Here is a 13,849-nt window from a genome sequence, read left to right on the forward strand (position 1 = left end):
GAAACACAACAGTTCAGTCCCACCTGGTCTTCCTTGGTTTTAGAAGCAGAGGGATGAACCACGTGTGGGGTGGGCAGGGTAGGGGTGGTAGGGCCCTCTCCTCTCCGCTTGGACCACACATCCCTACCCCAGGGCCAGGTGGGCATCTGGGGCTCAGGTGTGCCTCCTTTCTCTCCCTCCATCCCCCGTCCCAGAAGTCCAGGTGCAGGCTCCACTTGAAGCCAGGGCAGCCCCAGCTAAGGCGGAGGAGAGCTGAAGTCACTCACCCATGTAGAAGTACTCTGGGGAACTGTCCTCCGACGAGAAATCCTTCATGGTGCCTCCAAACCGAAACCACAGTCCAAAAGCAATGACTGCCGACCCTGCCAGCTGAAAGGCAAACAGCCCGCATTTACAAGGGAGGGGAAAGTGTGTGCAGGACCTGGGAGGCCTGAGGCCCAGAATCTGAGGGTTGGAGGGGTGTCCCTAAGAAACCAGCCCGTCTCCCCTTCACGTTTCTTATAATAGGAGTGGAATGATGTGCTCAAAGCCCCCAGCCCACCCCAGGTCCCTGATGCAATATTAAAACTGGGGTTTCCTGATTGCAAGCCCGGAGTTTCTCCCATTCTGCCAGGCTGCCCCGCGGTTATGGGGCATACACAGCACAGCCCAGGAGGCGTCTCAGAAGGGGTATTCCCACAACAGTCCCCCGGGAGGGTATTTGGTTCCTGCCCTGTTGTCCCCTGCTGGGCACTTGGGATTTCCTCACCAACACCACAGTGAGAGGTCACCGAGAGCAAGGTGAACTCCAAGACTGGGGGAAACCCACTTTTTTAAATGGGAAGAAAACACGCCAACCTCAGAACCCGCCCACACCTCCTGAGTGTGCAGTGCCCAGTTAGAAAGCCGTTTCAGAGGCGTCTAGAAGCCGTCCTAACCCCCCGGCTGCCACTGTCACTGTGCCGCACTGCCTGGGGATGGTTTTGCAGGCAGTGAGGGAAACTGGCTGGGGTTGTTTTGTTTCTTTCTTTTTTTTTTTTTTGGTTGCTATTTTGGGTTTCCATGGAAAGCAAGAAAGGAAAAAGTAATTTTCTGAAAAAGCCTGGTCTGTGTGCTGCGTGGCTCAGGGAGAGGCTGAGTGGCCGGCGCAGGCAGCGGCTGGGCAGGCTGGCGGCTGGTAGAGTCATGGCCCGCTTCCTCTGCGCCACTCGGAGGACTTTTGTGAGGCTCCGCACCTGAGCTGGAAGCCTTTCCTTCCCAGGACTGTCACAAAGGCCCGCCAGCAGGCTCCTCTCTCTCCACAAACACCCATCTCGAATTTCATTGTGTCAATCAACAGATGGCCACTGGCACCTTCTGGACTCAAGGCACCACAAGTGAGCAGAGATGTAGAAAGAGCCCCGTGGTTCTGCCAACCCATCCAGTTAGTGTTGGGCTCCCCTAACCCATCCCCAGACCAACAGTTTAGAGGCTGCCCCCGCCCCAGCAGGGAAGAGTAGACACAGATGCCGGCAAAAGGGAGAGAAGCACACAAGTCAGAGAAGTAGAGGTTTAATAAGGAAAAATGATGTCAAAGTCAGGGTCAGACCAGAGCCCTGTTTATACAAGATCCTTCTGTCTGTGGGCTATTTGTAAAGGGCCGGGGCTATCTGTCTGAATATATATGAGGACTTTATCTTTCTTCACTCTCCATCTTCCCAAGGCCCATTCCCTCCATGGCCAGCTTCTTAAGCAGAGCAGCATGACTGCTGCAGGAGGAACTGGAGGGGCAGAGGTCTACCAGCTGGACTCTCTAATGTGGAACAACTAAAAGTTTCCAGTACTTAGACGAAAGCACTAATTAGATAATGTGAGGAACAGCTAAAGGAACTGGGTGCAACCAGCTTTCAAAGGTTTTTGCATTTTTTAAAAGGGTAGCAAGGCGTGGAAAAATATTCCGAGAAGTCATGTCAAAACATTAACAATACTTTTCTTTGACAGGTAAAATTACAGGTGACTTTTCTCTTTTCACGATACTTTCTAAGGTTTGTGCGTGAAGCAGGTATTACTCTTGTAAGTTTAAAAGTGTGATATGGTAGTTTAACTGATCAGTCCAGAAAAAAATGGGGAGAGTTTTCTTGGGCTGTGCTTTAGTTTGGGAGGAAATCGGCTTTGAGGTCATTGCTGTTTCTGGTGCAGGGAAGAGGTCATTGTGAGGTCACTGCTGTTTTCTGATGCCCTTGGGAAAGCCCCATCCTTGGAGTGCTAGGGGCTCCCTGGGACAGATGTGCCCAGCAAAGCCTCACAGGCAGCCCTGCCTACGCCGCCTCTGCAGCAACTCGGTGGAAAGAGTTTCCAAGTACGAAGCGAAAATCTGTTGATGGAGGCGTCAGGCCAAGGCCTGTAATCACCGAGCAGACTGTGGAGGAGGTGACTGGTCCCAGGGACACCCTATCACGAGGCCACATTTTTGGCACCTCTGACCACAAGCTCTAATTTATAGCTGTCTGGGATCATCCTCCCAGACGGAATACATTTGTCCATTTTTGGCACCGATGTGTTTGATGCATAATGGAAAATTAAAAGAGAGGCTGCAATTTAAAGCCAAGGGGCAAAATGAGAAAAACTCGGCGCCTGCTCGTCCACACCCCCCCAACCCCAAACCCAGGCTTTCCTCCTGGGTCAAGGAAACTGTGGTGTGGCTGAATGTCGTCACTGCGGAGGGAATCCTCCCACAGCATGCCGCCGGATCAGGAAAACTGTGGGCGGGGCCAGGTCAAGCCCGAGGCTGCGCCTGATGACAGCCATCCCCGATTTGGAAAGTGGCATCAACAGAGACAATGAAGCCCTTTGGTCCTTTGTAACTCGCTGTTCTTTCAAGACTCTTGAAATACTCTGTGTTCACTGGACCTTGGTTGCTCTATCACACACCTGAAATTGCTTGAAAAAAATTCACACCGGGCTTCCCTGGTGGTGCAGTGGTTGAGAGTCCGCCCGCCGATGCAGGGGACACGGGTTCGTACCCCGGTCCGGGAAGATCCCACGTGCCGCGGAGCGGATGGGCCCGTGAGCCATGGCCGCTGAGCCTGCGCGTCCGGAGCCTGTGCTCCGCAACGGGAGAGGCCACAACAGTGAGAGGCCCGCGTACCGCAAAAAAAAAAAAAAAAAAAAAAAAAAATTCACACCAAGTCCAGTCCAGTCAGGGGCAAAGTGAGCAAGTCTGGTGTCAGTAAGGCCCATTGCTCTGTGCGTCCCATACCCGGGAAGAAAATTCTCACTGAGCAGCCTCTAGTGCTAAATTTTAACCCTACTAGACCAACCCCACAACCCCACCCCATGCCCCCATTCTCAGCCCCTCCTTTGCATTCAGATACAACACTGTACCTCTGGTTGCACCTCAACACTGCAGCCAACATGAGAACAAATAAGGATGGAGAGGCTGCCCCTTCACGTTGCTTTCCTTCTCGTGCCTCTGCCCGTCCTCATCTGCTCTCCTTCCTCCCTGTCTTTCACGGAGGAGGTAACTATGGTCCTGACTGGGTACCGTGTTAAGCATTAGGGAAGCAACGATGAAAAAGACATGAAAAGTCTGACATGGAAGATAATCCCGTAAACTAATAAATGCCACAGGACGCAGGAAGTGTGCTCCACGGACCTGCTTCACTGCCCAGGGATTAGAGCAAAGCGTGATGACCAGCGTGCAGCAGAAGGTGTTCTATTTTGACTTACAGCTTGAAGAATGAGCTAGAAGTGTCGGAGCAGGGAGGGACTGGAGGGAGGAGTGAATGCCAGGCAGAGGGAACAGTGTGGGTAAGGGCTGCGCTGCCTTTCGTGGAACCCTGTGCTGGGTAGAGAGAGGAATCTGGGGAAGGTCAGAGTCTGGGACTTGAAACAGGAGTTAGGGCACACGGCTCACAGCTTGTACGAAGCTTGCTACCATTGTGGAAAGTCCATGGCAGGGCCTTGAGGAGAGGGGAGGCGGGAGCCCTCATTCTGATGGGGGCAATGAGCAGCACGAGTGCTGCCTGATGCCAGACACGATGAGAAGCCAAAGGTAACGACCTGAGTGGTTGAAGGCCAGAGGGGGGATGTTAGGGGCTGGACGCGGTGATCGGCGAGGACCATGATGGATCCGCTCTACCAACCAAAGAACTTTGCCGAGGGCTACTCCGCATCCGCGACTAGTACCAATCCCCATGCCTTTGGAACAATTACCATTAGAAATACTGTTTTTCCAGGGATGGACTTTTTCATACAACAGCATGAGTAGGGCTTTGATGCTAATCATTTAATAAACATTTGCTGAGCATCTGTCGTGAGCCAGGAGGCAAGGATTCATAGATAAGGAAGATCCAGTTCCTTCTCCAAAGGATCTCAGGGGCTAGTGGAGAAACTGATCCCACCTCTGTGGCCCAAGAGGGACTCTAACAATGCAGGTCAGAGAACCAGCCCCTGAGAAGACCCCAGATGTCATCATTCTTTGCATCACCATTTGTCTTCTGTGCACCAATTGTGCATTAAGCACTCAGAGAATGTGATGCAACAGGATTTTGAGGGCAAAAGTGTGTACACTAGTTAAAAAGAAGAGAGAAGTAAAATAGAAAAAGAAGATAGAAATGTAAGGAATAGACGATGACATTAGATCGGGGATTACCTGGTACAATTACATTATGCATTTTCATGGACTAGTCATTTCAGTAGCTAACCATATTCCAGAGAGTCTGCAGGACAAAGTTGCAAATTGTAAGCATATGTCCATGGAGAAGCCTGTATGTGTTCTAAAACTAAAGCAGCAGAAAAGAGGACTACAGACCCAACTGGAAAACTTTTAAAGCAAAGTGGATGAACAAAAAGTTTCCTTTAATTAATGTTTATCTGCCAGAAAACAAGTCATTTAACATGAAGCAAAGCTTGTTATTGGATTTCAATTATATTGTGCTGTATTTATTTCCACTCTCCTGGGATTGCTGATGAAATGTTCTATCTTGAGGACATATTCTTTTACTTAAAAAAATTTTTTTTTCATGAATCACAAACGTGGTTCTTAGGAAGGCACCAAATTGGAGGGAGGGTAGTGCTGAGATACAAAAATGTGAAGATCACTCCCCAGGCCTGGGTCCTTCATTCTTCTCAGCTCCCCCCACCTCCACCCCTTGCCTCCAGCAGAAGGTAGCCCACCCTGATCACAAAGAGCGAATACATGCTACTCTGCTGTCTGATGACTAAACCCACCAGAAAGCTCCCTTTCTGGGTAAAAAGCATCACTTAGGGATGTTCTCAGGCAGCTCATGTGCTTTTCCCTAGATAGGAGACCCAGTTAATTATCCTCAGAAGCTCTAGCCACACAGTTTCAGTTCCTTCTCCCACTTGGGGACCCTGCTCTTGCTATTTCCTTAGCTTACAAAGTTCTCCTCTGCTCCCCTCCACCTGGCTCACACCCACTCACAGCTGTCAGCTCTCATGTCACTTCCTCTGCAAAGCGTAGCCTAGCCCAGGTGTGTGTCTTCCTCCATGTCTCATACAACCACTTCTGTTTAAATATTTCTGTAATTAAAAAAGAAAAATTAAGTCCTGAGCTATGTGAGGGAAGGGACAGGGTTTATATTGCTGTGTCCCAAGCACCTACCCCTCTGCCTTGCACAGCCACCTCCCAACAGACATCTGTTAAATGAATGCATGGAGGGCCTTCACAAAGGTACAGTTTAGGCTGTGCTGTTGACTGAATTGTGCTCCCTGCCACAATTCATGCGTTGAAGCCCTAACCCTCAATGTGATGGCATTTCAAGGTGGGGCCTTTGGGAGGTGATTAGGATTAGATGAGGTCATGAGGGTGGGGCTCCCAAGATGGGATTCCCTCATAAGAGACACCAGAGAGTGCTTTCTGCCACGTAGGACACGGGGAGATGGCAGCTGTCTGCAAGCCAGGAAGAAAGCTTTCACCAGGAACTGAATTAGCTGATACCTTGATCTTGACTTTCCAGGCTCCAGGACTGTGAGAAATAAATTCCTATTGTTTAAGCCACCCAATCTATAGTTGTTTTTTTGTTTTTTGTTTTTTTTTTTTATGGCGACTTGACCTAAGACAGGCTGATAGAAGCAATTGTGAACAAACTCCTTCACAGCCCTCCAAGGGAATACTTCCCAAAGTACTGATTTCAAATTCATCTGCACCTGGGAAACACTGTGCAGACACCTCAGATGGCACTGTGTGAATACACTGTTGAATATACTCAGCAAAACATTTTCCCACAGAAAAACAAAACAAAACTAGAGAAGGTAGTAACAGTTCTGTGTTTTCCAAGCCTGCAGGGATGTGTGCCATGCATCAGGCATGGACACAAAGAATAAATCTATACATGCCTTTTATAGGCAGGACATATGAATACTTAATGTAATCATGGCAACACACACACACACACACACACACACACACACACAATGCACTTGAATGAAAAAATAAACAAAATGAATTCTGTATTCCTGCCCCTCCAGGGTGAATACCATGTACATACATACCCAACTCTTTTGCAATTCTATTCTTTGGGATGACGTCACTCAGAGGGAAATGACACTTCAATCCGAGAAATGTCATTAAAAGCTTTTAAGCTAATACTTGCTCTTGGTGGCAATTCTCACCCCAGATGGAATCAGGTAATGAACACTCACAATTCTTGATCTGATTGCAAATCACATTATGATACCATAAGTGTAGTGGGAGTTGCATCCTTTTAGCAGGCAAAAGTCGGAAGCACATTTGCTCTAGAAGATGATACTAATTTTCTCAAAGAGGTAAGCCAGCTCCCAAGATTTTCATCCAATTATGCAGTGAAAGCAAGGCAAGGATTGAGATGGCACTTCCTCAAAATCAAGGATTTTGTCAGAAGAAATCCAAGAGCCAAATGCCATATGACATCCAGGTGAAACCACCTCTGAGGAAGCTTGCTACCCTTGCCTCAACATCAGGACCAGGTGAGGTGGAATTGGGAGGCAGGACTATGGCAGCATATGATGAGACGGCTGCTAGGTTGGAAATGCATGGGTGTCAGTCTGGAAACGCACTGGTTAGTTGCCAGTGTTTCTGATTTCCCCTATTATTTTCCTCACAACAATTTCATAAGAACAAGCTTATGCTAAGAAATTCCTGAAAGACTTCCTTCAGGTAAGGATATATTTTAAAAATCAATGCTTAATTCTCTGCACTAATGGATGGGTTCTGCAATTCAAACCACGATAGAGCAGGAGTGTTCTATGCATCTCCAGAAAGATAATTGGGCTACATATTTGTCCTAATTATACCTTCTGCTGTTTGTTTAGGTTGTTAGAGTTAACTTGTGTGGATCAATTGACATTGCTGGGGGGTGGGGGGGGGATAGTACAAAAGTGCTGGGGGGATACCAAGGTCGGGGAAGGAAACTGAGCCAGGATGAAAAGCTTGCTCTGAATGATAAAGCAGATAAATATAGATATGGAAAGTGTATGTATTTATTCAGTGGTTGTACACAATGCCTTCTTCTAAAGAGATACAGGGAAAAGGAGAGGAGAGATCAGTAAGGATTAGGAGAAAGATGATGGCTGTATAGTTTTCTTCATACAGTAAAAACAAATGCCACAGGCTACTGGCTAATGATTCCACTGAGCAGACGGCTCTATCAAATGAAGATCAAATACAACTAAAGTAAAATCCAATCCACCAAGTTATCAAAGTGATTTAAAGCCAGTGTCTGTCTTACCTGACCGGGGGGACGAGCTCCAGGAGGACAATAATGGTCTTTTCTGTGATCTCTGAACTCCCTCCTGGCAGCATCCAGCTGGCTCTTATCCCAGGCTTGCCCTCTGAGTAAACAGGACTTTGAGGGCTACCCTGACGTCTATGACATCTCAACTATATTGCACTTTTACATAAGCAAAGATGGAACATTAAACAATATTTATTTTACAGCCTAATATTTTTCAAGGTAGTTTGAGAGAACTACGCTTGAGCAGATAAACAGGATTTTTGAATATCAATCAATAATAATGATCTTCACCCGGTTTTAGTTGTTACAGACAGACAATGGGAGAAAAAAATGCTTCAGGTAAAACTCAGGTTAGATTGGAACAAGCCAAAACACTTTGTTTATTCAAAAGTTAGCTTGAATGGAATCCTGAAAGTCTTGTATTCTAGAGTGAATTTTTCTTAACAGCAATTTGACCAGAAATCATTTGGGGTCAGAGAGGCAGGCAGCACTGGGCCACTTACAGGGGACTAGACGGGTACAAGGAGCACAGGGAGACCACGTGGGCTTCCTGGATGAGTGACAGCAGCTTCCAGGCCCCATTCCTGCCCCACTGGGGGGCTCTGTTGTCCCTGCCTAATTCCTTTGCCCCAGTTTATAAGCTGACTCTTTCCCAGTCACCATTACAATGGGGAGGACAGGGCTTGGCACACACCTTGGAACATTCCCCAACTGCTCTTGTAGAACATTTTACCTCTTCTGAGTATTCAGACTGAATAATGATGCTCTTGGACAGGATAGTAACAAAAACAATCCACATGTATACGCTGTGTTGTCGAGGAGTTGTAGCAGATAAAAACGGGGTTCTAGGCATCCCGGGTTTGAATCAGGCTCTGCCACTTAGTAGTCCTGTGATCTCAGGCAAGTCCCTTAACCTCACTAACCTTCAGCTTCCTCAGCTGCAACATGGGGGTAATAATAGTGCCTCCTTAAGAGATTACATGAGTTCACCTTACACGCTTAGAACCACTCGGAACTGTGATTGCCCAGCACTTATTGTTATTATGGCGGTAGACTCACTAATGTTATATTCAAACTGAAAACTTAATCCTACTCAAGATAGGAAACACCATGGCCACGATTCTAATGATTTAGTCCTCGGCTGCCTTCCTCTACGAATTTTTATTTTAGCACTACACTCTTTCCATGACAGCTGGGATTCCCTTGAGTTTCTAAACCTCTATACTAGGTATGTCGGTCCTGCTTTCCAGAAAGTATGTTCCCCCTCTCTCTTTAGTTTTAGTTTTTATAAGACCCAATAAGAGAAAAACAGGAAAAGATGACTTATGAGAGAAAGAATAACTATATTTAGGCTAGAGCTATCCAAAAGAACTTTCTCCAGTGATGTAAATATAAATGTTTTCTGTCTGTGCTGTCCAATACTGCAGCCACTAGCCACCCATGGTCACTGAGCACTTGAGATGTGGCTAGTGCAACTTAGAAGGTGAATATTAAATTCCTTTTAATATAGATTAATTTAAGTGTGAAAAGCCACATGTGGTTAGTAGCACAGCCGCCATATTGGAGAGTGCAGGTCTGGAATTCACATGCTCATCACAGCTTCACTCTTCTCTTCTTGTCAGTCTGTAGACTTGGAGTGGTTAAGAGGACAGTTTCTGGGGCCATGCACAGAAACCCAGCTCTGCCACTGGCCAGCTCTGAGGCCTCGGACAAGGCTCTTAAACTCTCTGTACCTCTGTTTCCTTATATATAAACTAGGGGTGACAAGAGCTGCTATTTCAGAAGGTCACTGTGAGGATTAAGGAAGCTAATATACAAAATGTGCATGGGGAAGCAGCCAGCACGTACCTTCCATTTATATAATGCTTAATATTCTTCTTCAGGTTCTTGCTACTGAAACTAATTTTAAACACTGTCTCTTGATACATACCCTTTCTCAATTCCCATCTTGCTTTTCCTCTGCCTTAAACCAATCAGGGGTGTTCTCAGCCTTTCTCTTCTTTCTCCCACATGCCAGAGCGTTATGCACCTCTTTGCACCTGCATTTCTGGAATGCATCAAGACAATCCAACACTGGATATAATCTCCCCAGCCATAAACTTCACGTTTTCTAAGCCAGTAGCATTTATTATACCTTATATTCCATGTGCCCTCATAAATGTGTACAGTGAAAAGAACACAGGGTTTAAAATCAGAAGACCAGGGTGTGAATCTTGGCTTTGCTCCTCCCGAACTCTTGGACCCCAGACATACTGTGCTTGCCTTTCGGCTTTCACATCTGTAAAACGGGGATTACATTACTTCATGGGATTGTTGTGATTCATGATCAAATGGGATAATGTATGTAAGAGCATTTTTAAACCAAAGCATCATATGAATGTTATTTTTGTCCCTAATTAAACCCAAAGAGGATGAAAAAAGCAAGCCAAGGTAACCCCTATTCGTCTGTATCATGTGCTCTCAGCCCATCTGGTCGCCCCATCTTATGGGCTTCTTTCTCAATTCCTTCTCCTTAATTCCTTTGCAAGCATGACATGATGGTTAGTAGAGTGTCACTTGCTTTAGGAGAACAGCCCTGTTGTGATATTAACTGTCAGTGTTAAGGTGGGGAATGGAAGTTATGTTCTCTTTTGTCACACATGATTGGAGACCCAAAGATACTACATATTCTGGAATAACACAGTGAAACATAATGGGCAATGGACAGGTGGCCTCCTGGTAATTGTAGAAACCAACAAGTCTCAGTGTAAAAGAAAATTCTTAGAAGAATAACGGTAAAGTGGTAAATGGAATTAAGAGAACTGCCACAAGGAAGCCAGGTGAGCAGGCCTAAAGGAAGGGCGCTCCCTGCCCCATTCAGAAATGAGAGCCACCAGTGGATCTTTGACCTCTTAAGGCCACATCTAAACCGGTGCTTCTCAAAGTGTGTTCCCTGGACCAGCAGCATGAACAGCATCTGGGGGCTTCTTAGAAATGCAGACCTACCAAATCAGAATATATATTTGAACAAGATTTGTATTCATGTTCAAGTTTGAGAGGCACTGATCACCAAAGGTTTTCCTATTTCTACCCCCTGGCCTTCCCTTGGTAGCACAGAAGCAGGGCGGGGAACAAACAAACGGCTCCAGCGCTAGGGTCTGTTAGCCAGAGCTGTGCCAGTGACCGCCGAAGCTATTCTAGGTGCTGAGAGATGGAAGAAGAAGGATACCAGCACAGCACACTCCCTGCCCCGAGGAGCAAAGACATTAAAGTCAGTAAACTATACTCAAAGGCACAAAGGAGCACCAGATAAAGGTCTTCTGAGTGCCTCAAGATCAAGGACTGCGTCTCAACCATTTCTGAATGCCCAGCATTTGGTAGGGTGCTGGGCACATAGCTGGTGGTAAGCACGTACTTGCTGAGTGACTAATTGCAGAGGAAAGACTTCAGGCCTTTGATAAGCTACAAGACTCTTGCCACTTTGCTTGGTTGGTTGGACTTAGGACACCTGTTTCCTACTTCTCCTTACCTTTATGAATCTCTTGGATTCTAGATTCCACTTTCCCACTTGTTTTCTACTGTTTAAATATGACTACCAGTAATATATATCTATGTTACTGAATATTTACTATCTCATGTACCATACTTAATACTTTACATATATTTACTCTTTTATCTGCACCAAAGTCATACACTGATGTTGATACTTGATTATGTCCATTATATAGATGAGAAAATGGAGGCTCAAAGAGGTTAAACAGCTTACTAACGAAGCACCTCTGTTTAGTAAATACTATGGCCAGGAATAAACCCAGGAAGCGAGATGCCAGTATCCACCTTCCAGGCTTTGAATTCGTGGATGTGAATTGCCATGCTGCCTAGACCTGGCCGAGGTCTACCAGACTCCTGGAACCATAGCTCTGGCTTCTGCAGGCTGGCTCCTATCATAGAGTCCTGCCCCTCCCAGCACCACTGGGCCCCTCTGGTCCAAAATAGGGGAGGCTGCCGCTCTCTCCCCACCTTGACAGAAATCAGAAATGGAGACTATCCAACGACAGGGCCAAGAAAATTCCTATCTGCCTTCTGGGGTGGTCTAGCTTTCGGGTGGACCCATAGAATACTTTCTTCAGGTATTTTTTTAAACAAGTCTTTCTGACAGGTGGTAGCTCTGGAGGTACAGTTTGAAATGAATTTGGGAAAGAGGAGTAGACAAGTCAGACATCTCGTAAGCCCACGAGACATGGTCTTTCCTAAAAGCACCTGTTAGGCATCACCAAGTGAAACTCCAGAGCTGCATTAATAACAGTGAGAAGGAAAGGAGAGCAACTTCAAACAAGCCATACATATAAGGCGTCTGACTTTCAACAATGAACGGTCCTGCTTCCTGTTGGTCGGCGACCCTGAGCAGCTCACACAGCACAGCGGTGGGAAAACGCCGAGTACACAACAACAAACCGAGGAATAAACAGAGCCCAGGTTTTTTTCTTTCTTCTTTAAACCAACACACGTGGCTTGGTAGATTGTGGTGTTTTATTTATATCACTATGCAACGGAGGGGAAAAAAAAAAAAGGTGATCGCAGTGAAAGGCATGGGACCATGCCATGCTATCTGACTGTAATGTCCGAATTTAGACATGACAGATATTGGGAGGGGTTTCATGTTAGACATCAGCCATGAAAAGAGAAATTAATTTAGTGGGGCTTGGGGCCAGGCTTTACTTTTGTTTTGTTAAAATTCAATGGTGAGCACAGTCAGCAGCCCTGGGCCGGGGAGTGCTCTGCTGGCTCTGGCAGGCTCTAGCTGAATGTTTATAAAACCAGGAGCACAGCCTAGGGAAACTTCACCCAGCTGCCAGAAGGAGGTTGCGAATCGATTTGCAGATCACAAAACATACCCCACCCAGCCTCTGCGTCTGCCTTCTGGTGAGTTCCTGACAGGAAAGGAAGTGCTGTCACCCAGGGGGACCCCAGACCTCAGAAGGACAGGCACGCAAGCATCTAAGAGTGTGTAAATAGAACGCCTGAAGTCATGGCGAATGCCTGTCCTTCCAGGAAAACTGTCCCCTGCCCTCTCCCCCTTCCCCAAACTTCCCACAAACCCTCTAACCAGGAAAAAAACAACTTCAAAAACTAGGGTGGGGCTTTCCTGGAATCAGGTTCCCTCAGTTACAGTGAAGGTACACATCTAGACAATTTATCCCAAACAATCGCTTTCCTCTAAATAATTAGGAGCCTGTTTCAGGTCGCCCCTTTCCCTTTGGTTGTACAGTTATAGACATGGGAGAGCTGTCTGTGACTGCTGCTGGTCCCTGGTCCCCATTCCCCATGGAATGAGAGTGAGGAAGGCCCCATATTCTCCTCCTGGGCCCAATCTGTACAAAGAACAAACCGACAGGGAATGAGCAGGAAGAGACAGGCTCAGTCCTCCAGATAAAGTTGACAATTGATTACCTTTGCAAATCGGGAAGGCCATTTGTATCCAGTTCCCTAACCTGTAGATTCATCAATTCTTTCTACAGATGTTTATGGAGTGCCTTCTATAAGCTGGGTACTATTAGGCGCTGGAGATATATCCATGAACAAGACAGAAAAAGATTCCTGCTCTCAGAGTATTCTAAGTCCTAGTGGGGAAAATCCACAAGTACAAACTGAGAAGCCAGTGTGTAGTCATCCTAAAGCAAAGACAAGCTGTAAGTTACTTGGCAAAGATATACACTATTCCCCGATACTAAGGGACTCTGGGGAAAGAGCGCTAACTTTTATTAAATGCTTTCTATGTGCCAGGCACTTAATAATAAAAGTAATAATTAAAAAAATTTGAGCACTTACTACATACTGGGCTCACAGGAAGGTGAAGTCAGATACTTTACATATTTCCTTTGAATCCTCTCAGCAACTCTTTTACCTCAATTGTTCAGCTGAGAAAACAGGGCTAGAAGTAAAGATAATTTGCTCAAGCACACTCTGCTTGCGATCTCTGCACTTGAGCCTGATCCTTTTGTCAGCTGGTGGTCACACTCACCCTTGCTCTGTTCCTCTGCCCGTGGGTGGTGTGTCACCCCCCTCACCCTTGTCCACCTCCATCCTACCAGTCCTTCAATCTTCAGCTTAAACGTCCCCTTCTTTGGGACAACTGTCCCAACTCCTCACTATTGCTGGGAACTCCTTAATTAGGT

General features: G+C 46.5%; 1 protein-coding gene across 3 annotated transcripts in view; it reads right to left on the reverse strand.

Moving 5' to 3' along the window:
• The window catches only part of TSPAN2 (tetraspanin 2), a 41,561-nt gene that overhangs the window by 24,613 nt on the left and 3,099 nt on the right, over nucleotides 1-13,849 (reverse strand). For 2 of the 3 annotated variants that reach the window (XM_067727364.1, XM_067727363.1), the window contains exon 2: nucleotides 267-369. In XM_067727364.1, coding sequence (XP_067583465.1) covers nucleotides 267-315 — 49 coding nt within the window. In that variant the 5' untranslated portion in view covers nucleotides 316-369. Of the gene's footprint in view, nucleotides 1-266; nucleotides 370-13,502; nucleotides 13,692-13,849 lie in introns of those variants that run through there. The other variant, XM_067727365.1, reaches the window with a different exon arrangement.

Source organism: Pseudorca crassidens, chromosome 2 (genome assembly GCF_039906515.1).
Source record: "Pseudorca crassidens isolate mPseCra1 chromosome 2, mPseCra1.hap1, whole genome shotgun sequence".
Lineage (NCBI taxonomy): Eukaryota > Metazoa > Chordata > Mammalia > Artiodactyla > Delphinidae > Pseudorca > Pseudorca crassidens.